Source organism: Balaenoptera ricei, chromosome 14, assembly GCF_028023285.1.
Source record: "Balaenoptera ricei isolate mBalRic1 chromosome 14, mBalRic1.hap2, whole genome shotgun sequence".
NCBI classification, from domain to species: domain Eukaryota; kingdom Metazoa; phylum Chordata; class Mammalia; order Artiodactyla; family Balaenopteridae; genus Balaenoptera; species Balaenoptera ricei.
The window spans coordinates 90,235,167-90,261,668 of record NC_082652.1 but is presented as its reverse complement, the minus strand read 5'-3'; the positions used below and the strand labels follow the sequence as shown (position 1 = coordinate 90,261,668).

The following is a 26,502-nucleotide window of genomic DNA, read 5'->3' as shown; positions in this document are numbered from 1 at the left end:
TTCTTCCAATACGGAAAACAATGAACTCTACGTTCTATTTCAGAACATCATTCCTTAGTCACATCGACCTGTCTCCAGAGGCAGGACAAGAGGAAGACGGAGACCCTAGAGGCCTGTGCAGACACACACAGGTGGCACACTCTGCAGTGTCCTCAGCACATTCTGCCGGGGCCTCAGCATCAAGTCAGCAGAGAGGCAGATGAAACCAGTGGTGGAAACTGAGAAAAATACCTGTAATGTGGAGCGCAGTCATTTAAACAGGCATTCAAGACAAAGCTTCTTCTGACTGAAAGTAGCACCTTTCATCTTGGGATGAAAAGGCCTCCATTTCCTAGGACAGAGCTCATCCCGATTTCTTTCTCAGATACTGCTGGAGGCTGACCAGGACTCAGCAGGCGAGGTCAGCCCCAGGCCACCCAAATCCCTGGTGAGAGCGGGGTCCTTCCTGAGATGCGCCTCTCTGTGATGGCGGCTCCACCAGAGGAACAGCTGTTGGTTTCCCAACCCTTCTCCTCTAAGAGCCGCTTCACTCAGAAGAAAGTGCTTCTCTATGGCAGGGTGAGCTGAGGGTCCCTCCACTGCCAATTTGACCTTATGCAAGGAAAAACACTTCCTAAAATTTCCAAGTCAAACTTTTCTCATAATAAAAGTGAGTTAACAGCCACATGAATTAATAGTTCCCCACTGTTATTTCAGATAAATGTTTACAGACTAATGATTTTCTAAGAACTGACATTTTTGTTGAAAGCCAGATGTATTCCATTCATAACATTACCAATAAGAGAGCCATCTCTTCAAGATTCAATAAAGTTTTCTCCTTCATTGAATGGGGTACTTTCATTACTAGCTAGAGAACTAAATAGAAGTTTCTGAAACCAACTTTCTTTGTTTCCCATCAAGCATATTATGTGGGTCATGTGAATGTGGCAAATCACGGTCTCACTACATAGACCTCAAGGCACAAAACTGGGCCAAAAATAAGTTTGCTCATCACTGATCCACTTGTGGCCCCACTTTATTTTATTGATTCACTCAATAATATAACGAATATCTATGAATTTACCACTGAACTTGAAAACTAGAACATCACCTTCCAGATTTTAATTTATCCCAACCTTACATCTCTAGCTAAGAATGATTACACTCTTACATTTTTTTCATTCTTTCTTTATTTTCATCAACTCCAGCAGTTGGATCTGTTTAAACTTTTGGTTTTAATCACTTCTTCAGAGGCATAGATACCTATGACAAGCAGAGCACAGTAAATAAAGCTGTACTGAGATCTAACACCAGCTAAGTTAAGGGCTCGGACTCAGCGGCACCTGAGCACATCAGATTCAAACTGGAATTTCCACAGAAATTTAAATTATGTCTCATCACTTAGGGATCAACAATATTATAAATGCTAAAGCTGCAAAAGTCAATGGCTTACTATACAAGTAAACGAGCTCTATGTATAAAGAGATTCTGTTTAATCTGATGAGGAACCCACAGCTTCTCTGAGATGAAGAGAAGGTGCCCCACCACTGACATGGTCTTTGGGCCGCTCCCCCTTGCAGTTTCAGACAGAGCACTTGGTTTCTACTGGTTTTACACAGCAGTGTTCTATGTAAGGTTTTTTTCCCTGTTTAATAGAAAGAGAAAACTCAAAAACTCACTGAGACTTTGAATATGTTCATATACTGCTATTACTATGAGTACTAATAAATAATAAGCATTGGGCTAGTTCTTTTGTTAAAAATTTTCCCAATCTTCAAGATATGATTATCATATAAACAATATTTTTTTAGAAAAAGGAAAAGGTATAAAATTTTAAAGACCTGATATCCAGCAATAAGACTGCCACTTTCTAGTTGCCAAAAATATATGGCACATCCATATTATGTAATTATAAATGTGAAATGAGAAAAAGACATTCTGAATATTATAATGCACTGTGAGAATGAAAGGGGAAATTATTGTTTTAATTAACTAGAAAGAAAATTTGGGTATAATTTAAATAAAAACTTCATTATATATATGTTCCGCTGAATCTGCTGTTTCCCATAATCCTTTTCTCTACCAGATTAGCATGAAAAAGGAGACACAGATATTGTTTAGACCTTAGCAACTAAAAATTTCTTTAATATGTTTTTACCTAGAAGTAAGCACTTTTTAAATTATAAAATGCTGTGTTCATATATAGTATGATTTTTTTTGTACTTGTATAACTATAAATTCATGTCCATGTCACCATAACCCTGAAAAATGAGAACATGTGTCCTGGGCCTCCCAGGAGAAGGTGATAAAGCCACAGTGACTCAGGAAGAATGCACTTGAGGTTGACTCCGTTAAGAGACAGGACCATAGACAGTTATATACAACTACACTAGTTTGCACTGCCTTTTTAGAAATGTGACTATAAATCATATGTTAGACCAGCTAAGAAAAAGTCCATCCTGAAAAAGAAAAATTTCAATGAGGACTTTAATATCTTAAATCTATCAATATTCACTGAATGTCAGTCACCTTTGGAAAAGCTGAGAAAGAGAAGGAAAGTTGCCAACCACACCCTCAAGAAATTATCTAGTGTGGACCCAGGGCATACACCCACTGTGTTTTAAACAAAAAAGAGAAACCAAATAGAATGTGCTAAGTTGTACATCAGTCTTCTTAGTAGTAAGAAGCGATTACATAGAACGGAAATCCAGGGAAGGATTTTCACAGTGAGACAAAATCTGGGCCTTGAAATTACAGCTGACACAGGCCTAGAAGACCTGCAGACATGGCTTTCACTGGACACTGAGTGGAAACAGTAAAAAAAAAGTATGCTGAGATAGCTTTCCTGTTATCCTGACCCAATTTCTGTATCATACTTACTGCACCACACTATGTCTAGGGAATCACTGTCTATAAAAAAAGCAAGAACTGGATTACGTTACAACTCAATGGAGGGACTTCCCTGGTGGCGCAATGGTTAAGAATCCTCCTGCCAATGCAGGGGACACGGGTTCGATCCCTGGTCTGGGAAGATCTCACATGCCGCGGAGCAACTAAGTCCATGTGCCACAACTACTTAGCCTGTACTCTAGAGCCCGTGAGCCACAACTGCTGAAGCCCGCACACCTAGAGCCCATGCACCACAACAAGAGAAACCACCGCAATGAGAAGCCCACGCACCGCAACAAAGAGTAGCCCCCGCTCGCCGCAACTAGAGAAAGCCCACGCACAGGAATGGAGACCCAACACAGCCAAAAATAAAATTAAATAAATAAAAATTTTAAAAAAAAGATTTAAAAACTCAATGGAAATGATTACTTCACTGAAAAGCAGATCTCTATATTGACATCATATGCTAGAAACAGTTCTAAATAGAATTAGGTTTCACTCAAATGAAATTGCCAATATTTGATGGTTTTTAACCTAAGTGTTGATTTCATATGATTCAACCTTAGGAGGTGCTAATATCTTAGAACGTATCAAATGACATCATGATTCTTTTGAAAGGGAAGGAAGGAGCTGCTGCAGCAGAAGACAGCCATTCTGTGGAACATCAGGACTACTACAAGATCGACCAGTCTCTTACGGAACATCAATGTCTGCTTGTTTTCTCTGAGTACGAGGGCGAGAGCAGCACAGGATTAGTGGAGAAGCCCTTTGTTTGAAGCTCACAGTGGATTATTCAAGTGACCCAAGGACCAAGAACTGGGGGTGGGAGGAGATATCTTAGAGAATAACCTGTGTAAACCCTTGATTTTTCCTATCAGAGTTCGGTGGCATAATGAAATGTAAACATCTTGTTTTTCATTTGTTAAAATGGATCATCATATTGCTTTGACCCAACTTTACAAAAATTACTTCAGAAAGGTTGTAAGTTTCCTGAAAATTCCTCAGGAAAAATTTTAAACTTGCACTTTTATAAGCAACTACCAAGACATCAAGAATATAAAGAACATCTCACAAGAAGTCAGTACTGTATAATGAAACTGTATGAAAGTTGGTAATTAAGCCTAATTGAAGGCTGCAGTGAACATATAGGTCTTTGTTCTCTTTAATTCTGGCACTGATGGGGAATTAAGGATAAGAGCTTAAGGCATATTTTAATCAGAGTCCAGATGCATAAGCCCCAGTGTTCTAAAAGCAATTTAAGTGAAATAAAAGAAGAGAATAGCCAAAAATATTCTAGATGCCTGCCGAGGGAAAACACCTATATTCTGAACATTTAACATATCTGATTGATCATATTTGGGATCACTTATTCACTGACTTCAAAAAGAGTTAAAACGGCAGATATTCTTATACCCAAGATCTGATTGAACTACTAAATGGTAGCAGAAAAAAAAACAAAACCCTTAAAAAATTAACTTGTGACATTAAACAACAATGTATTATCATATGCAAAAGCAATTAGAACATTCATACTAGAAAAGGTATAGTTCACTATCTCCACAGAATTCACTTTTATTTCTATATAGGAATGAAAGAGGAGGCAACAGAACAGAATAGATGTCATTTTAATAAAGATTATCAGTACTAAACCATACATTTCTGGTCTAATAACTCAATGAGCTAGTACTAGATTACATCATTATAACGTATACAGTATCATTATAGTCTTTTGGGTTTCCACTTTGGGAGATGGAGAGAGAAATATATATACTTTATTCACCAAGGTTCCATAGGAATATGATGAAAAAAGCAAAATCGTTTAGAGATGGAATACACAAGGAGGAAACTCATAGAAGACAGGGGCCTCATACTGAAGCTTGAAATAAAATAATGATTTGGAATGATAACCAGGAAAGATGGAATATAGTAGGAGTGTAACGAGGAATAGGAAGAACAAAAGTATAGAGAAAGGAAGAAATACGTTATGGAGTTGGGAACAGAATGTGTCTAACAAAATACAGGCAGACCTCGGAGACACTGCAGGTTCAGTTCCCAACCACCACACTAAAGCCAAGTATCACAGTAAAGCCAGTCGCATGAATTTTTCAGTTTCCCAGTGCATATAAAAGTTACATTTACACTATATTGTAGTCTGTTAAGTGTGCAATAGCATTATGTCTTAAAAAACAATACTCATACCTTAACTAAGAATACTTTATTGCTAAAAAATGCTAACCATCATCTGAGCCTTCAGAGTCACAGTAAGAGCATCAAAGATCACTGATCAGAGGTCACCATAACAAATATAATAATAATAAAAAGTTTGAAATCTTGTGAGAATTACCAAAATGTGACAAAGAGACAGGAAGTAAGCAAATGTTGCTGGAAAAATGGAGCTGATAGACTTGCTTGATGCAGGGTTGCCACAAACCTTCAATTTGTAAAAAGTACAATATTTGCAAAGCACAATAAAACAAGGTCTGCCTGTAAAACCAATGCCTAAACGGCTTACTTGCACGCAAGCTCCGCAACTGAATCGGGCAAGGTGACCGGCACTGAGGGAGAGAGGGAGCAGGCGAGGCAGGGAGAGCGGGTGAGGGTCTCCAGGAAAAGTCGCTGTGACCGGCTAATCCACTTGCCCACACTGCCCCGGGGCTGAACTCCACACTGACGGCTTGCTGGCTTCCTCTTCTGTACAGAGTAAGAGGTAAAGCTGGCACAGCATTCAAGGGTCTTTCCAGCCGGATTCCGACTCAGTTGCCCAGGCCCACCCTCACCCGTCCCGTGATCCCGCTAAAGTAAACACTCCCACGGGTGACCGTTTCCTAAACAGCACACGGCTGGGATCTTAGCTCTTCATCTTCCCCTCTGCCCTCCCCCAGCCCCCGGGGGCACTGGAGCAGGACTCACCAAGCTCGCGCGTGCCTCACCGGAGGCCTCTGACCCTGCCCTCTGCTGGGAGGGCTCCGAATCTACGCTTCACTTAAAACACACCCCTTCAGAAAGGTCTTTCCTGACCACTCATCCTAAAGCAACACCCGGCCCAGACACTCTCTGGAATAGCACCCTACTGTGTTTTTGTCAGCGCCTCCTAATAAAATTCTCTTTTTCCTTTATGTGCATATTATCCCTCTACCCTTAGCCTCAGTCCATCAACCCTAAATTGAAGGGGCATGAGAACAGAGGGTGTATCATCTAACACGACATGCCATTTCAGTTTTGGAACACAGCAGTAATTGTAAATAGCAGATGTAGTGAATGTTTATTGGGAGAATAAATTAATGAATAAATTAGATGTCTTCATTAGCATCCCCCATAATACCTCTTAAGCAAGATTAATTGTTCCCACTTCTAAAACTTTCTTTTGTGTCATTGTGTAGCTTTTCTTTTCACATATTATGGATAATTGCATAACCTACAATATCCTCTAAAAAACAAGAATCATATAATATCCATGTCTATTTAAATGCCCAGGAATAAAACACACAGAGATGAACGCTCAATAAAATACTAGCTTAAAATTAAAAAATGAATCTTAGAAAACAAAGAAAACAATCTTACATTTCTGTAACACACACATACTTCTAACACTTAGGCTTCCCCTACTGCTAACATGAAAATCTCCCCTAGAGAAGTAAACATGGAATTTTATCAGCACAGCTGTGATGCACTAAGAGCAGCAGTTACTTTTGACAGAGCAGAGAGCAAGGACCCTGGTATAAAAGTTAAGCAACCCTCCCTTCTTTGGCAGGGGAGTACACACCATGTCTGCTCAGCACACTTTAGGAGCAAGCATTCCTCAAAATAAGATAATCTCGAAAAATAAAAAGCACCATTAAAGCGCACTAAATTTTCATACAACAGGGCAAGGACAATTAAAAAAACGTCTCATAACAGGGCTGCACACTGCTCGACACAATGCCCCCAAACCACAGGGATGGAGACATGTCCTCCCAGACAAATACTGACCCTACTCCACAAAAATTCTCATTGCAAAACTTCCCTTGAATTATGTGAGCTTTGATTTACGTGAGGTTGTTAAAATATACCACTCACATAAAATGGGAATTTCCCATAAGGGAAAAAAAGATGAAACTAGAAATAACAGTAGTAAATAAAATGCATTCCATGAAGTCCACCCTGATTTCTAGAGATGAATTACAATTTTGGCACTGAGCTTCCCAGCAGTAAACATGAAGAAGAAAACTCAATTATACACACGATTTGCTAGTACTTAAGACCAAAATGACAAGTTGTTTCAGAAAGGCACAACTTTTCCTGGAAGAGAGACCAGAAAGACACTGTTCCCCCCAGGATCTCACCAGGAAAATACGACATGTGTTCAGGAGCTGCGCCCCTGAGCACGATCTTTACAATAAAGACACGCGTTTTATAAGGTTACTTCTTAAAACATTCTGAAATTTAAGTCATTATCATAAAAACTAAGCACAAAATCAGTCAAAATGTTATTGGAGGAAGAAAACAAAACCAATGCAAAGGAAAGCTGCTCTCTAGGGATGGGACTGATTGAAGGGTAAAACTGAAAGCACATTGAGAAATGAGTGTAAAGAATATTTATTCAGAACAGCAAACTAAATTATAGGACAAATATACAGAATCCAGATATTCCACATAGCTTTGCACTATGCAACTGAAGTAGGAGTAGGGCTACCATTGCTTCATGGAAACTGAGGGCCCCAATGAAGTTATGAGCGTGAAAAGTGGGTTTTCTATCCCCTCAGAGATGAGTCATGAGAACCATTTGTAACTAGGTCCAAACACCTCCCCAAAAAGTAAGTTGGAAACTTCAACAAACAAATGAGGAGCTGAGATCCCAATATTCTCACCAGTGATGCTAACTTTTGCTAACTTTCACCTGGAAAATTTATAAAGTAAGAATTAGAATATACCCATTTCAGTAAGAAAACATTTGTCATAAAGCAACCATAGAACATCCTAATTACCCATGTAATTTAGAAATACTACTCAAATGCTAACAAGATAACTTCAGTGGAAAATATATACTATCTCCTTATGTACCTTAATAAGTGGTCAGATTAAGTCAGTAAAATATAGAAGGGAGTTTTCTAAAAATAACAACCTTGGCTTTACATGAGTGATGTGACTTCTATCTATCTTTCCACATAGAAATAATTATTTAGCAGGGCTGCCTATTCAATCCAACTTTCTTATAATAAAATGATGTCAAATGATCATAGGATATTATTTACATACTAGATGCTGTCTACAGATGGAGAAATGGGAGAAGATAGAGGAAAGGGAGTCCTAAGCTCACGCAAAAGCAATAGTTAGTCACTGAAATACAACAACCTCCCACGCATTAAAATAAGCAATCCGAGATAGAATGAATTGAAATGTTTTTCCTCCATTTTGGCTCAACAGAGTTACTTCTTTTTTTTTTTTTTTTTAAATAATTATTTATTTATTTACTTATTTATTTATTTTTGGCTGTGTTGGGTCTTCGTTTCTGTGCGAGGGCTTTCCCCAGCTGCGGCAAGCGGGGGCCACTCCTCATCGCGGGAGTTACTTCTTATATAAATATTTTTTAAAGCAGAAGGGAGCCCATAGACACTTTATTTTTCCAAAATTGGGCCTCATTAAAGAAAAAAAAAAAATCACTAGCCATTGATTAAGAGAAGAACTGAGAGGGGAAACCGATAAGCGATAAGCAGTGGTGACGGGATAGCAGACCTGAGCCAGAAAACACAACGTGACTGACAAGTGTTATAAAGAACACTCTTCAGAGACGAGAAGGACACTCAACACGGAATGAAATATCTCAATGCATCCATGAGAATAAGCTACCTGTTTCAATGATAAAATAGAAAACAGAATTTACCTTACAGAAATTCACATGGAACAAATATTAAGGAAAATGGTTGATCCTTTAATAAAAGAAAGTATAAGCAATAACAACAACTTAGCCAAAAGGCAAATTACTTATTTAAAATGGACAATAAAGTGACAACAGCAGGAGTTGATCTCACATTATGAATATAATCTCTTCTAATAGGAAAAATTTCAGTCTACCTAAATATATGTAATTCAGAGTTTTTAAAAAATGTATTATTCTCTCAGTTAAAAGTAACCTAAGTTTCTAATGAACCCAAAGTATCACCGGCAAAGCTTCAATAACAACTGTGCACGTATATGTATATATGCTTTTCCCACGAATGTTTGGGTTTCGGATGACATTCTCATGCTTCAGCATGTATATGTGTAGCTGATTCACTTTGTTATAAAGCAGAAACTAACATACCATTGTAAAGTAACTATACTGCAATAAAGATGTGAAAGAAAGAAAGGAAGGAAGGAAGGAGGGAAAGAAAGAAAGCAAGAAAGAAGAAAGAAAGAAAGAAAGAAAGAAAGAAAGAAAGAAAGAAAGAAAGAAAGAAAGGGAAAGAAAAAGAAAGAAAGAAAGAAAGAAAGAAAAAGGGTGAGGCTTACATCTAAAATGAAAGACAGAAAACAATGATGATGCCTTCATACAATTTTTACCATATAAATAAAAAAGTTCTTGAGAAAGGAGATGAGATAGACTCCAAAAGACTTACACAACATCCTGTCCTATAGCAATGGCTCATAACAAATTAGAACCACTATCAGGGCTGCCAGTATTTCTATCCCACACTCAGACTACATAATATCTGGTATATGTGAAAATGAGGGGAAAAGATTTTATGATCAATAAGTTCAAAGATACTGTTAAAAGTAAGATGCCCAATCACAAGTTACAAATGTCTGATAAAGGAGAGAAGCCAACAAAAATATCAGGGCTCAGGAATCTGAAGGAGGCCTGGGGGAAACCCATTCACTTGAACAAAATCACTGGCCAGCCCTGAGCCTGCCCCCAGGGGCCTGAAGATACTCCACAGCTAGGTTGACAATAAGGCACAATCTGAGACTTAATATTCACAGACTCCTGCAAAAATTGCTTCATTGAAAAAATACTACGGTTTTAATCTAGATATTCATTAATAACTTGAAAACCTAGGTACATTATTTAGCTCTTAGATTCTCAGATATACACATCCAACTTAAAATCCTTTACTGGTAAAACTGGTTTGGGGAGCACATCAGCCTTCCATAGATACTGCCAGTGTAGACATTTCCTGATGTTGTCCCAGATACCACAAAAGCAATGTATCAGATCAGAAATTCTGAGTGAATCGTTTCCCCCTCCTCCTGTTTACACAGTCATTCAAAGCCCAGCTGATTTCCAAGCACTGAATTACAAATGCTATCTCTTTCTATTGTAATATGCACCTGGCTTTCACATAAGATATACTTATTATGGCTGTTTCAATTGTGATAACTGTGGATAAGCTCGTTTTCTAGATTTCTATTAGAGATTTCAGAGAGTCAGAAAGCTACTTTGGCTAACTATATTATAAAGAGAATTACTTACTTAAAATAAGGAATACTTTAGAATGAACTTGCAAATTAATTGGAGTCTATCATTTTGGAATGTGAACTGAACGTGGCTATATTTAGTTGTTTATATTTAAGTGTACAAGACTTCTAAAATATAGTAATATACTACCTTAAAATAAGTTCATGCAAATTTAGGGACAAAAAAGTATGTTCTTACACAAGCCATCACTTCAGGTGTTCACAGAGTCAAAAAATATATATTTGAAATTATCTACTTTTCTGTTGCTAATGACAGTCATGCTGACAAAATTCATTAGTTCATCAAACTATAGTGCAAGAATATGATTTATTTGTAATAAATTATCATTTTTGCACATATCAGTCAAAGCACAAGGCCTAAATACTTGCAAACAAAATGCATTATTAATTTAATTGTCACAGCCTATTTAGCTAACTTCTACTACTATTTGCTATAATATGCAATGCATAAGAGGGGAGAATCAAATTCAAAACATAAAAAGAATAAACTGATTATATTGTCCTAGAGAAATTAAAATATAGCAAGCTTGCAAAACTATGGCCAAGGCATTAATGTTTTAAGTAGGTAAGAAAAACATGTTTAACTTAATTTAGAGAACAGTTATGCCCAAAGAGATGGTTGAACATGCTGATAAAGAGTTTCTTTGTTTCCTGAGACTGTTAAAAGGCATCAATTCCCTCTCCAAGGAATGGAGGAAGGTAGACTGGAAGGAAGGAGCCTTTTGGTATTTACTGTGCTAGATTTTGCTACTTAAATCTTAGCCTTCTCCAGCTATGGATGTCTTTTGGAAAATTATGCTGCGGCTGAAGCACTGGCATTCCAACTCAGTATTTCTATCAGGAGGAGGGAATGCCCTATCTATCAACAGATATCATAAACAAGAGGTCCTCTGAAACACAGAATTTTTGGTAGGAAAAACAATTCAATCTAATGTTGAATGTAGATGAACTCTGCACTCGGACTACTTAGAAGGTAATAACCCAGAAGATGAGGGATACTTTCCCATTTGAGACTCATCTCCTGATCTGAGGACAAAAATCATGTAAAAGTTGGAGAAAAAGCTTACCATATCTCAAAGGGGAAAAAAGACATGCAATCTTTCTCTTGCCTCTTTTTAGCCTCTCTTTTTGTATTAGGGACTCAAATGAGTGAAAGCAACAGAGAGTTATCCTGGAATGCACAGGAAAAGGTAAATGGAAAAACCTATGAGTACAACTGGAATTTTCAAACTCCTAGCACCATATATAGGAGGTATCTACTGTTTTTAAGGTGCTTGGAGGATAAATATACGTATAAGATGTTGAATTTTTCATTAATATGAAACCATATGAACAGACATACTCAAATTTTTAAAATTCCTAAATAAAAAGCAAAAATGATACATTTGAGTTCAAAATGTATACAAGTTATATGGTAGGGAAATATTTTCTTTTTACTAATTATCTGAACTAGATTGTTTTCATTCAAATTTATTGTGTGAATAAAACACCCTAAGTACCTATATGTAAAGATTTCAATGTGAGATAATATAATCAGTACACAGAAGAGCACCAGAATTAGAAAAATAACAATTCTAACACTTATTAATGATGAGATATTGAAGAAATTGTTGTATATTCCTGCATCTGTCTTTAGTTCTATAATAGAATAATAACGCACCACTGATAAGGTCATATAATGATTAATGAGATAATGCAAGTGAAAGCAACAAGAACACAATAACTACAAATGTTTTGTTTCTTAAATACTTACAAAACATAACTTCGACAGGTTCCAAATTACAATTTAAATAATACAAAATCTTTTGAATTTCAAGAATAATGCATTCAGGATCTGTTCAACACATAAATTTTGTCTCAAGTTAAATATAATGTTACAAAGAAAACCATGAGAAAACAAAAGGCAGAAAGTAGGCATATGTAACATTCCAATATTCTGACACAGTAGTCATGTCCAAACTAAAATGCTAAAGAAAACAATATGCCACCAATAGAAAAGTCAAGTTAAATTCCTTGTAAACATAGAACATATTGATGAGTATTTTAAATTTTTAAAAAATTTATTAAACATTTACAAACATGGCAGAAGAAGCCCTAGGCTATAGAGTGATAGAACAAATTGCATCATGACTGACATTTCCAAATAGTATTTAAAACAAAAGTTTCTAGGAGTGTCTGTAGAATTTCAGATACCATCTTGGAGGATTTGGGGAAAGCTGAAAACCTACCAGGTCTTTGAAGGAGGTGAGAGTGCTTGCACTACTGCTGAGGGAGCTGCACATTTTAAAGATTTAGAGTTTCAGAAGTAGCCAGGCTCACCTGGTAGCTGACATTGCTGTACTTCAGTTCACCTAATATAATTAAGTCTATGTGATGAAGCTAATTATGATACAGTAGCAAGAAAAAAGAAAACCTGGCAGTTGATGACACAGTAATTGTAGTGTTATTTTTCATGACATGGCAACCGTAGTATTATTTGGGGGATGACACAAGATGTATTTCTTTTTTAACATCAGCAATGTTTAATTCTACAGTAAGAATTCAAAAAATGTTATTTTAAAACCTCAAAATAAAAATACACAAAGTTCAAATGAAAATAGACAGTTTGGTTTTACATATTTATTTTAGCTCCTTCTGACGCATTTGCAGAGGTCAATAAGATTTAACTCTTCTACTGTTTCAAGGTTGTTTCACAAATTCACAAATTCAAATCCCTCAAATCTTTTCAAATATTCTTAGATTGAATTTTCTACAATTAAAATGCAACATTAACTTCTTATTGGAAAAGACGCAGATGTAGAGAATGGACTTGAGGACACAGGGAGGGGGAAGGGTAAGCTGGGACGAAGTGAGAGAGTGGCATGGACATATATACACTACTAAATGTAAAACAGATAGATAGCTAGTGGGAAGCAGTCACATAGCACAGGGAGATCAGCTCGGAGCTTTGTGACCACCTAGAGGGGTGGGATAGGGAAGGTGGGAGGGAGAGCCAAGAGGGAGGAGATATGGGGATATATGTATACATATAGCTGATTCACTTTGTAATACAGCAGAAACTAACACAACACTGTAAAGCAATTATACTCCAATAAAGATGTTAAAAAAAAATTCTAATGGGAGAATGACATAAAATACGATATTCAACAACAGAGTACCACTAATGTAAAACATGACAAACTGACTTGATAAAAGTTCTAGGAGTCACACCACTAAACAAAATCTAAAATGAAAACATAATTATATTAGATAAATTTTTAAAAAATGGATGAAAATTACCTTTCTTTTGGTGTGCCAACTCCATGTTTTCCCAGTAGATGAGTATTTAGGTGTTTCTTCATTACAAAAGCAACCCTAAAAAAAAAAAAAAAAAGTTATTATAGAACTAAAACTTAACTCTCTGCTAGAAATACATACTAAATTTTTTAAAAATAGACATGGATTTTATATATATATATATATAAATATATATATGTAACATGAAAATGCACATTACGATGGCACTAAATTCTAAGCAGAAAGCTTGCATACAGATTAATATACTGCAATACCTGAAACCAAAAGAAATAACTGCATTTAAATTCACGGGTTCATTTTCTCACTTGAGTAGACGAACAGGGACCAAACCGATGATTTTAGTTCTTTAGTCACTGCCTTCACTGTCAGTTAGTCAGAAAGATAAAGCTACACCTCAGTATCACATTCCCTGCCCCTTAGCTGATCCCACACTTCAATCATGAAATGAGTTTGAGAAAATATCATTTTATTAAACATTTAAGGGACTGTAAAAGAGAAAATGAATAGCCTTCATGAAGCTTCCTTAAAAACATGGTAATTATTTGGAGAGGTTTTTTAAAATGATATAAATGTTTACCGTGTCTGCAATACAAGCAAAAAAAAATGTACTTAAGTGCCCAGAAGGTATCAATAACTAAAACAAGCAAAAAGTATTACCTGACACGCTATCTTATTTTACACACAAATCAGATCACTTAATTCAATTTCGTTGACATAGATATGAAATGGGCAGGAATCAGCAGCCAGTGCATAGTGCACCACTCTTCTGCATATATATAGTACCACATAATTTAATTATGTTGTGTGAGTATTTAAAACAATTTAGATCTCATTCAGAAGCATCAGACTAAAATGGCTCTCTTGATAAGCAAAAAAAGAAAAATTTACTGTTGTAACTTCCAGTGTAAAAGGGCTTGCAAACATTTTTGTTAATTACGTATTACAGCTGTCCTTCATAAAGTTAATTACTAATAGCTGAAAGGCAAGAGAATCTATTTGCATATGTACATGAAAGGCATGACATATGCAAAAATATGATTTTAATTAGCATTCTATGATATGAAGGGCTACAAATCAAATTGGCATGTTATAAGATTCTTAACATTAAACACTGAATTCATCTGGACATGTTTGCACAAACAGGCAACACAAGACTATAAAGTACTATGGCCTTATGGAAGAGACGTGTGTCAAAAGCCAAGACCAAAATGTGAATGTTCCTTTTCATGTCTGGTCTATTTTGGTTATTTTCATATAATATTAGGGAACCTCAGTTCTGAGGCTAAAATAATATGTTTGTATTTTTTTAATGACTGAGTCCATTATTCAAGTAATGCATTTGTATAACACTAAAAATAACATTCATTCTTTTCTCTACACTGAGTAACAACTATGGACAACACATGCTTTACAACTATAAATAACCAATCACACCACCAATCCATAAAATGAAAAAATGATTATTACATACAAAGAATCAAACTGTGATGATATTAAGTGCTTAGCAAAAATTACAGTATAAGATATTCTATATTTGTTTGTTTGATTTGAACAAAATAAATAATATTTTTCATTTCCTTAAAAAAGAATACAGCAATAACAACAGTCCATTTAAGTCATAACTTCCCTACTGTCTTCTATTTTCCTATAATTAAAAAAACATAAAGCTAATAGCAAAGAGCAAAGGTTAAGAACCCAGAGTTGCAAAGCACAGCTTATTTATATGACCAAGTATAATTTAAGAGATCTGAGCTTAGAAACCACAGTGCAGTTTTTAAAAGACAAAAATTTTATTAATTAAAATGTTTCAGGTTTAAGAAGTAAAACAAAAATATTACACTGCACAGGGGAACAAACTAAAGTACACAGAGAAGGAAAGCTTCTTCCTATAACTTAACATTCTGACATAATCTGCTGAATGTCTATAATACTAAATTATCTAGAGGAATAACAATTTTTTATTATTATGGGGAAGAATTTACAATACTAAAACACAGCTCAATTGTAGTCAAATGCAAAATATTTATTCATCCAAAACCTGACATAAAGTAACTATAAATTCTTTTAATTTGGTCTAACTAAAGTATGTGTAGTGTAAAAGTCTCAACATCATCTGCAGTGAAACAGTATAAGCCAAGCATGACCGACTAAAATAAACTTACCAACCTCCATGAATAATAACATTGCCAGGAATTTGTGATTACTGAACGGAGCCTATCCTTCACTGCTATCCTAAGAGTATTAATATTTTAACATAATGGTTGTTTTGGAAAATTTATAATCTAGACACCACCAGAAATAAAACAAAAATAATCCGGAATCTGAAAAGCTATACAACTGAAATGTCTTGCTCCCAATGAGTACACGTGACTTAACACTTTGATTGTTTCCATTCATTCACTGGTGACTATGTACCGGCCACGGGCAGGTTCTGCATGTAGGATGCAAAATCAGACAGTTAAAGTCGCGTCTTCACGGAGCTTTCCTTCTCTAACCTGTGGCTTCTCATCAGGACGAAGCAGCAGCACTCAGCCTGCCAGGCTACCGCATGGATTCCCCTAATCACGTGTGCACAAGCTAATGCGTGTGCTAAAAGCAGGACCTACCCTAGACAGGAACGGTCTAGGCAACTGTGGTACACAGGTGATCAAACAAAGAGAAGTCCCTGCCTCGGAAAACATAAAACCTAGTGAGGGACACAGATGACAAGAACAAAAGCTACAATACAGAGCATCTTAAAGAGTGAAAAGTGGTCGGAGAAAAAACAAAACAGAGAAGGAAGAGCTGAAACCTCAGCAGGGGATCAGCATTCTACACTTGGGTGGCTCAGGGCTGCGGTGGCGAGCTGGACACTCCACCAAGCAGGGGGGGAGCCGGCCACAGAGGAAGGGCGGCCACGGAGACCCGGGGCATGAGCCCGTGGGGTCGCCCGCAGTGAAGCGCGGAGCAGAGGAGGGACGAGGTGGCGGCCGGGCACTGGGGGAGGTACCGAGCTCGTAGGCCATACAGCCTGGGCTGGCACTGAGTGAGAAGGAAAGCGTCGCAGGCATCTGAACAGAGGACAGATGTGCGGGACTCGCATTTTAATAGAGTCCTCTAGCTGTTTTGTTTAGCACAGACTGCGGGGGCAGGGGAAGGGGGCGGCGCGGGGACACAGAGGGAGGACCTAACTGGCTCTTGCAATAATCCAGGAAGAGGTGACAGTGGTTTGGACCAAGGGCTAGCAGTAGAGAAGAGATCTGGTCAAATTCTAGACACATATTTGTGATTAGAACCAAAAATTTCCCTAGGGACTTCACATGGAGTCTAGAAGAGAGGAATCAAAGATTTCGGCTTGGGAAGAACTGAGCTGGTCTGAAGGAGAACATCATTTTAGGACATGTTCAGTGAGGAAGCCCACTGACATCCAAGACGGGTCTCTAACAGGAGGCTGAATCTACTGGTCTTGAGTTCAAGGGCAAGATTCATGCGAGAAATATATACTCCGAAGCTATCCATCTGGCAAGTGCCTGACAATCTAAAGGAATACCTTGAAATAATAAAAAGTAGTGCTGTTTAAAGTATGATTGATTTCCAAGTATCTATAACTGCCTGAAATAGCATCATTTGAAATTGTTTTTGGTGTCAAAAGAACAGCACAACAGTAGCATTTGCAAACTAGCTACAGATTTCTACTTTTTAGTACAAAAATTTCAGATTTGAACTCCTAATTTTAAAATAATTTTTCTTACACTATATGGAGATAGAATACAAACCTCTTCCTTCAGCCCCTCAGATTTTCTCACTGCAGAATTATTTCACTTGTGAGTCACGGAAGATTATCTGACTTACCCATGAAAGCAAATACAATACAAAACCATGACTACAGAGAACGGGACGTGACAAGCAGGAGACACCCAGAGCCACGGCACCCTGGCACTCCCGCCTCACACAGTGCAAGGCAGGGTGCTCAACTCAGGGGCCAAAAGTCAGGTGTGCACAGGCTGTGTTTCTCCCGAACTCAAGGCAAGAGACGCAGCAGCAGCAACAGCAGCTTCCCTGAATTTCTGTTACGTTGCTTCTTTCCCTCATCTGTCGAATAAGGTCAGATGCTCCTGAAAGACAGGCCTATAAGATACAATACCCAGCTCCTCAGAAATTTCTGATGATCAGGTCCATGTAGGCACTATAGGTTACAGGAAAGAAAGTGCATTTGCTGTTAAGAAGTTAAAATCTAAACACAATAAGTTAAAAGAAAATTTCTAAGAACTCATTACTATCTGACCATGACGCGTGCACAGTCACTTATCCTTTTAGTCTTAATGAGGGATCTGTAGTAATCCACCCCGTTCTCCCAGCTGCTCCCCCTCTACACCAGTGCCACACACCTCCCAAACAGCTTGTCAGAGCACAGGGGCCACACAGTGAAAAGCTGAGTGAACCAAACAAGAATATAATTGACAGTTTTTCATCACTGCTGAAGAACCAGAAAATTTAAAAAAACAACAACAGCAAGCTGCAAGGTTAGCAGGTCAAGATTACCTGAGGAATACAAGAAACAAAGCCCTCGCGAGCAGACACTTGTGGCCATGTTCCTGGTCAAGGCTGGTTAACTCCTCAGGTTGGGCTGACCACGCAGCATTTGTCCCCCTGGTAGCACTTCAAGTACAAGTGAGAACAAGTGACTCCTGTCAGGGCTCTGCCATTTACGGCTCCTGTAACTTTGAGAATTTTAAGAACACTCTCCAAGTAGCAGTCTCCTCAGTTGTAACATGAGAAAAGCAATACTTCATAGGAGTTTGGTGAGAGTTAAATAAAACAACATAAACACAATGTGGCATGAGGAGCAGATAAAGACAACTTAATAAATAATAGCTAATATTAGTACTGCTATTTTTAGAATAGTGTCGGTGACACAGTTACATCTAGAAAAAAAATAGTTGAAGGATTTCAGCTCTGAAAGCCTCCACTCCTTTGAGCCAGTTCAGATAGCATCTGAACTGATACGCATAACAACTTAAATGAAATTTCAGCAGATGCAGCAAGACTACCTAGAAAATCAAGATGCAAAGATCTGACAAACCTACCACGTCAAACAACAGTGCCTACCTATGTGAAAGCCACTGACCTGAGACGTAAATTTGATGCCCATTTCTGTTTACACTAATCCCCAAGAAGGGGGCTGGGGGCCAAGAAAGAATAATGCACTCCAAAACTGAGCAATAGCCACAAGCAAAGAATAATGGACCATCACACACATCCAAGTGTCCAACAACCCAAGGTTCTGTTGTGTCCCTCTTTATAGTTTTGACTTTGAATGGTAGGTCTCTAAATTAAAAATAAAATTTTTAACTAACTTGGAGAAAAAAATGGCCTGAATGAGTCAAAACTCTAAACTTTGAATTTTGATATATCTTTAAAAGAAACTCATATTTGGTTTTTTCAAAGTGTTTATACATATATTCTAAATCCTAGAATCTCATAAGAAAGCAAACCTACACAAAAACTGCATCACCAATAATCCTGTGTCTGCTGTCAGAACTTCAGAGAGAGCCCTATAAGAGAGCCCACCGTTCTGTGTTTTGCGTAACCAAGTCACGCTTTGGACCTACTCTTCCACCACAATCCCTTCACTTTTCCTTCTGGCCTCTACAAAAGGCCCTCGCCTTCCTACCAGGTGCAGAACTCAGGGTTCCTATTAATCCTCCAGGTGCTAATACAGATGTAGCAGACACTCGGGAAGAATACCTCACAGGTGATACCCAACCTTCCTCCCTCTGAAGTAAGATGGAGCCAAGATGGTACTGACAGTTAAGGAGTATAACTCTGGAAATAAACTCCCTGGGTTTCCATCCCTGGGCCACCATTAATTCTCTCTGTAAACTGAGACCTGTTATTTAACGAGGTGCCTTTGGTTTTTTCTCACATAAGATGGAATGGTGGTCATGAGGGTTACATGATTAATGCCTGGTGCCTGACACACTCTTAGCCTTATATAAACCTTTGCCACTTTCAGCGATTGAGCACCCTAGGCTCGAAGGTTCAAGAAATAATGAACACCCCCAATATTCTACCTCATTCCCACTGGCCAGTGCCTCTCGAGTACTGGGCACCAAGTTAGCAGGAAGAGCATGCCTGCCCTCCTGTGAATCTGTTTAGGAACACTATGTTCACAGGAACTACAGTGCCATTCAGTGTGATTCAATTCAAACACTAATTAAAAGATTCACATGTTTTAATAAGCAAGCACCAGGGACCCAAAAGTAAATAGCATTCAGACCTAACCAAGGAACAGACAGGAGAAGGATGAACGACGATAGAACAGCGTCAGGTGCAATGACTGAGGTAGCAGGTACGGAGAGAGCAAACAGCAGGAGCTTCTAGAAAAGTTCCAACGAAGTCTGGGAGCAGAATGGTTAAACTGGCTTGTGGGCACAGATTCCAGGTGCATGGAACAGGGCGTACAGTTTGGAACAAAATAACAGAGAAAGATCAAGAAACACTGTTAGAGAATTAAGTGAAAATTTGAGACAACAAAGAAAACAAGCAGAATCCTCATTGTGAAGGGTCTAATAAATCATGCCAAAAACTTTAGATTTTATCCAGATTCTCAACATTGCCAAATATCCTACAGATGACTGTTCTGCAGAACGTTAACAGGGATGTTACCCAAAGAAGTCGGGATGGGGGGTGGTATGGAATAAGACTGGACAGTCCCAGATCAGAAGAGTAAAACACTGCAGACCTCGAGTCAGGGAGGCGCTGGTGAGCGCTGGGCACCACGCGAGGGAGGAAGACTGGACCACTTTCTCTACACCTGCTCACCACTAAGTACCTTCCTCAGAGCAGACCTACGCACATCTCCTAGAACTGTGTCTTCAGGACACGATTTAGAAAATGCCGCTGTAGAGTCAGAGGAATTTTGAGACTGGGACATAAAAATGGCTGGGCTCACACTTCATAAGGCACAGGTTCTGCAGTCAGGCAGCGCCGAGATCAGATCCTGAGTCTACCACTTACCATGTGGGTGATCCTGCACAATTTTTAAATCACACTAATCCTCTGCTCCCTAATTTGTAGTGTGGGGATAATCACACTTATCTCAGAAAGTTATAAAAATGCATTACTTAGCACAGTGGCTGTTACACGGTCATCATTCAAGTTTTAGATACACAAAAACATATTACCTATAATGTGATTTGACTTTTGGAGCAAATGCCCCTTGTTATTCAAAATATATAGAAATTGCTACCATTTTGCTTGATATGTCTGTTTTATGATTAATAAGGTATTACCACTCTGAAAGTGTCCTTAAATGAATAGATTATTTTTATACTATAGTTTTACAATAATTTCAATTATTTAATGGTATCGGTATAAAAGACAGATGAATTATAGATTTTCAGTATTGCAGTAAGTGTGCATTTCTCCTAGTGACTCTACATCACAAGAGCAATGGCTTCTGAAAGATGCTCACCTCCTCATCTTGTGAAACCTGTTAGGTTACATGGCATGCAAATGGAATTAAGGTCACTGAACAGCTGGCTTTAAAATAAGAAAACTATTTTGGAGTATCTGGGTGGACTCAACGTAATCTGTGTCCTTAGAAGTGGAAGACGCAGACAGAAGAAAGGAGGCAGAGAAAGGGGGATGACTCTGAGGGCAGGGTCACAGAGATGCTACATTGCTGAATTGGAAGATGAAGAATTGGACCAGGAGCCAAGGAATGCATGTGGCCTCTAGAAGCTGACATTGTGTGACTATCCTGTTTCCTAACAACCAGCTCCCAACGGTTTCAGTGCTCATTGATGAAGCTTACCCATTTCAATGATTATAAGGAGTGCTGCAAAATGGCAGTGTTCTAATTCTATCACGCCTTCGACATTTATTAGCTGGCATTCTTCTAGAAAGAACTTCAGGATTTTGCCCTTGTCTGTCTCATCTGCTCTCTCTAGCTCTCTTTCAAGAGCACTTTAAATGGACTCTGGGATTTTCGCTTTTATGCCATGTTTCATAATCAATTATCGTAACTATACTTTGTAATTCTCATACTATCCCAAAATTGGCCAATGGAAGCCCCTTAAAGCTGGCTTTTATGTCCTTTTGACATCACTCCTCTTAGTGTTCAGGCTCTTCCTTACTTTCTAGCAGAAGATGTTCCAGGCTCACCATGTCCTTTCCCTGCTGTAGACCTGGATCGGCCCTGGTTTCTTAGAGTAAGGAGTGGTATTTATAAGGCAAGACCTAGATGCTAGCTATGACAGCTGCTGTTTGGAATATCTCTGAGTCCAAGCCCTCTCAATATACAAAGGTAGGAAATAAATCAATGAACACAAATAAACAACCATATGGCAGGCAGGAAAGGAAATAGAGAGGATCTCAACTGTAATGGCCACACTTGGTACATGAGCATTCGTCATAACAATCAATCATATCTTTTCATTATTCTACAATACTTTGTAATATATTTTCGAGTGGTATACAAATACATTTCTGTAAACAAATCACATTTTATCTATAGAAGCAAAACTTTCTATTCAGATAATTCTTTTTTGTGAATCATTAAGGTGTAAATATACTGCTCACTATTACTTTCTTAAACTCTAATAACTTGGCTTCTGGTGCTAGTTCTTCTAACCCATTTCTAAGCACTTCCTGCTTCTCACTGTTGTCAATTCTGGTTCCTCCTCTCATCCTCTTAGGGCGACACTTTTATTCGTATACAGTCTTAATTCAAAGGTATAGTTCAATTCCTGGGCTTCAGTGCATAACCTCTTTGTGAGTGACTGACATCTCCACCCATGGCCTTTGCAAGGGCCCTTCTTCTTGTTTGAATTGCTGATACCTTAAAACATATCCAACACTCAGTCATGATCGTCCCTCACTAAGGGGCTGCTCCAGACCTCCCTAATTCTACCAACTGTACCAGCTTCCCAATTTAATAATCATATTCTCATGTTTATAAGTCATCAATTGCTTCTTCACAACTGCTCCCTCTCAAGACCGTACTTCTCTCTCTCTACTATAATTACGCTAAGACCAAACCATTTTATTGAAGTGCTATAGCTTCAAGGTGCTCTCCTTTACAATTCACCCTATATACCACCATCACACAATCTTCCTATAAATATGTTCATACTGCAGCTTAGCTCATAAACATTTTATGCTTCCCTTTCTGAATTGAATAAAGCACCAAGTCCTAAGCAAACAAATATTAGTCTTCAATAGTCATTCTGAACCAGTTATTCCAGTTATGCATTCTATAACCAGTTATTCCAACTTCTGGATGTACCCTCAAGAAAGAATCTTAAATGAAGGCCAAAAACTATTCCAACAAAAAAATGAAAACACCCTAAGTGTGCAATAGTAGTGGCATTATTAGAATATTATGCATCAGTAAAAGATACAGAACGTTTCTCAGGAGATATTAGATTTAAAAGGGACAAAAGTACTACATACAATGTAATCCCATGTATATATATGTATGTGCATTTTTGTTTTCTCACATATACACATACAAATATATACAAAGAAAAGCAAATACCAGGCAAATTCACTCTGATATGAGATCTAGTTTTAGATTATTTATATTCTTTGTTTTTCTATAATAAGTAAAAGTTTTTGAAGCAAAATGATGCTTTACATTTTACACAGCACTTTTTATGCTTCCTCAATGGCTCCGCATAACTGAATGAGTAAGTGGTGGAGGCATTATCAGCTCAACCCGAGAGGAGAGGGAATTGAGGCTCAGAGAAGATAAGTGACTTTGACTTTTTCAAGAAAATGTGGCAAAGGAGCTGAAAATGCAAAAGTAGGATTCATGCCTGGTGACCTTTATATGGAGCTCTTCCCACCATTCCACACCCCCTGACTAATGAAAGATTATACCCTCATGGAAAACAAGAAAAAAGAAAAACTACAGAAATAAAAGCGTTCACAAATAAAATCATTACAGTATATTCAATGCTGTTCTAAATGAGTACGAATCTTTCTAAACTAATGAGTGAAAAACCAAGTTGCTGATATTGGACAGATTTTTTTTTTTAATTCACCAAGATTAGAAAAGTGCTCATAATATTTAAAAAGAAAATATTTATCATATGTTGAAGGTACAAACTAAAAATTAATGACCTGTGAAACAGGTCAGATAAAAATAAATATGTATAGTCAGTTAACAAGTATAATTATGCTTCGAAATAAATATAAAGATGTTGATCATTATTAAAAGAACAGCCAATTGAGATAAACTGCATTGGTTTTATTATCAACAAAAATCAAGATAAAATAAAATATTTTACCCTCAAAGTGTCGGAAATCAAGATCATGCTAATATTAGTGTGATAACATAAAATACACTGTACAATATTTTAAAAACCTAAGTGAAGCACTAACCCTTCATTTATGTAATACATAAAATGAAATACATTATATATCATCATCAACGTATTTGAAAGCAGCTTCCAATTACACTGTTTAACCATGACTTCATGGAAAAATTTTTCTCATCCACTTATCTTACCTATAAATGAGCACATTAACTTACAGGAACACAGAAAAACCTGAAGTTCAAATGAATTCTAATCTGTCCAAAAATTTACCTTGCAAATAAAGGAAAAATCTACAATTCCATGATATTTGTTTACTCCAAAATTCAGAAGTTAACAGGTATTAAATAATACTTAAAAACTACATTTCTCAAACTCTTTCACCAAATCATTGCTAGGCCAGACCAAGTATGTCTTCCATTGTTTCTCAAGTATCTTAAGGCACAATTTCTCAGAATGCTATTGCCTTTTTTGGTTATAATCATCACATAGAACCGACTACTTCCACATTTGAAATGTTTATCCTTGTAATTTTACATAAAGAAATTCCCTTCAAAAACAAATTAACATCCCAAAATTTAGAATTACCAAGAATCCTTTAAAATTATAATTTTAATTTTCCTATATGGCTCTGCTTTTCCATAAAAATAAATGCTATTATGTTTATTGAAAATCCCCATGGAGAAACAAAACTTGGAAAATTTTTTTCATTCACAAGAAACAAAAACTTTTCTAAGTGTCACGTCTCCTGAGAGTAAGCATTCTGTGTCCAAAAACCCGCAGTGAGCTTTGAGATTTTATAAAATGTTAGCAAGAGCAATCAGAAACAGTCTTCTGAGAAAACTATGAGGCAGTGGCACAGACACAGACAAACTCACACACCATTTCCCGCATTACAAAAAGGAGGAAGGGGAGACCTTCAGCAAGTTGATCTTGTCAATTAATGCAATTATTAGTATTGTCAGAGCTATAAATATTGCACCCCCAAAACCTTAATATTACATTGTAGACTTCCAAATATTAACTACATTCTTAACAATAATGAAAGCAATCACATATTCGGATATTTTTTTGTTTTGTAGTTTTGCTTGTTTGTACAGAGGGAGATTGCCAACCTCTGTTCTGAGTGTTTACATCTACCAACGTAGTTAACCCTTAAAACAACCTAACTGATGGATGAAAAGCATGAGGAGCTTTAAATATACTTTAAGTAACTTAATCTACTTTAAGTAACTCCTCCGAGGTTGCACAGCTAATGAATGGCAGAGTCGTGATCTGAACACAGGTTGTCTGATCAGAGCCCATATACCGTACTTGATCACTAAATCGTTCTTTCACTCTTCATCTTATAAATTATAATTAAGGTATTAGGCCTTATTTCAGGTGTCTGCTGCATTAGTTTGTTTGTTTTTTTAACTAAAAAGTCTCCTGTCAAAATAAGTAAGGAAATAAATAATGTAAGTGTATTTTATTTCTGAGTTCAAGAAACAACACGGGTAAGCAGGATATTTTTAAGATGCTGAAATGGAGAGGCAAAAAGCTGGTCTAATCTAGGGTCTGAAATTAACAGTGACTTGACCTTGGTTCAGATCATAACAATGAAATGTAAGGCAAAATGAAATCACTGATACCTAAATTTTGAAAAAAGATACAATGAATTTAGTAAACAACTGTATTAGTGATAAACTACAGAATGAGGATTGCCATAACCAATGAAATGATACATAGAAGGGGAAGCAAAAACTAACACTGTTAGACATGTTCAAATGGTCCCAGTGTGACAAGGAAGGAAGGAAGGAAGGAAGGAAGGAAGGAAGGAAGGGGTGAGACAGAAGACTCTGAGCATGAGCTATATGCACTGAAAACCTTCCCAAGGAGCCCTTTACCTGGAGCTACCTCAACCCCTCTGAAGGTTGCAAACAAGGGTGGGAGCTCCGGTTACTGTTAGATAGTATCCTGGGAAAGGAAACCGTTAATATGGTCAACAGAAATCCGAATACATGCAGCACCCTGGGGAAAAGCGCAGTGCAAGGCCCAGAGTGCAGGCTGGGGCTGAGTCCAGCCATACCGTGACCGGATGAGGACACCACCTCTCCTCCCCAGGGCTGCTGTGACGTGACATGACAGGAAGTGTGGCGGGGCTTCTGGGAGTGCCGGGAGCGAGCGAGTGATGATGAAGACTAGGGTTCTTCCTAGAACAGGAGGAAGAAGAGGACCCAGCACAAGCACTGGAGCTTTGCACGGTGCATGGGACTCCCTGAATCCCCGGGTCTTCCTTCTAGGATGTGAAGACTTCCTCATAGGGCTACGCAAGGGGTAAAAAATAAAAACTAAGAAAGTATACCATTTTGGAGAGTGAATACTATGTGCTAAATAGGGTAATAAACATTTGCCAAGGATTATCAGATATATGGCATTATTGACCTCACTTTCCAAATAAGAAATTGGGGTATAATGGAATTAAATACAGCAATGGAAATATTTCTGTAAAACAGTATATAGAAACGTATAGTAAAGTACCTAGATACTGCAAGAAATGCAGTAAGTCTCAATAAATGATCGCTATTAATAAATTAAGAGTCTCTTCCTATCCAAGCAT

General features: G+C 37.6%; 1 protein-coding gene across 2 annotated transcripts in view; it reads right to left on the bottom strand.

The window, feature by feature from the left end:
* Positions 1–26,502, bottom strand: part of ZNF407 (zinc finger protein 407) — a 417,005-nt gene that overhangs the window by 256,453 nt on the left and 134,050 nt on the right. For both annotated transcript variants that reach the window (XR_009497175.1, XM_059893843.1), the window contains exon 4: positions 13,582–13,656. Coding sequence is in view for 1 of the 2 variants with exons in the window: in XM_059893843.1 (XP_059749826.1) it covers positions 13,582–13,656 (75 nt within the window). In the remaining variant the exon portion in view is untranslated. The remainder of the gene's footprint in view (positions 1–13,581; positions 13,657–26,502) is intronic.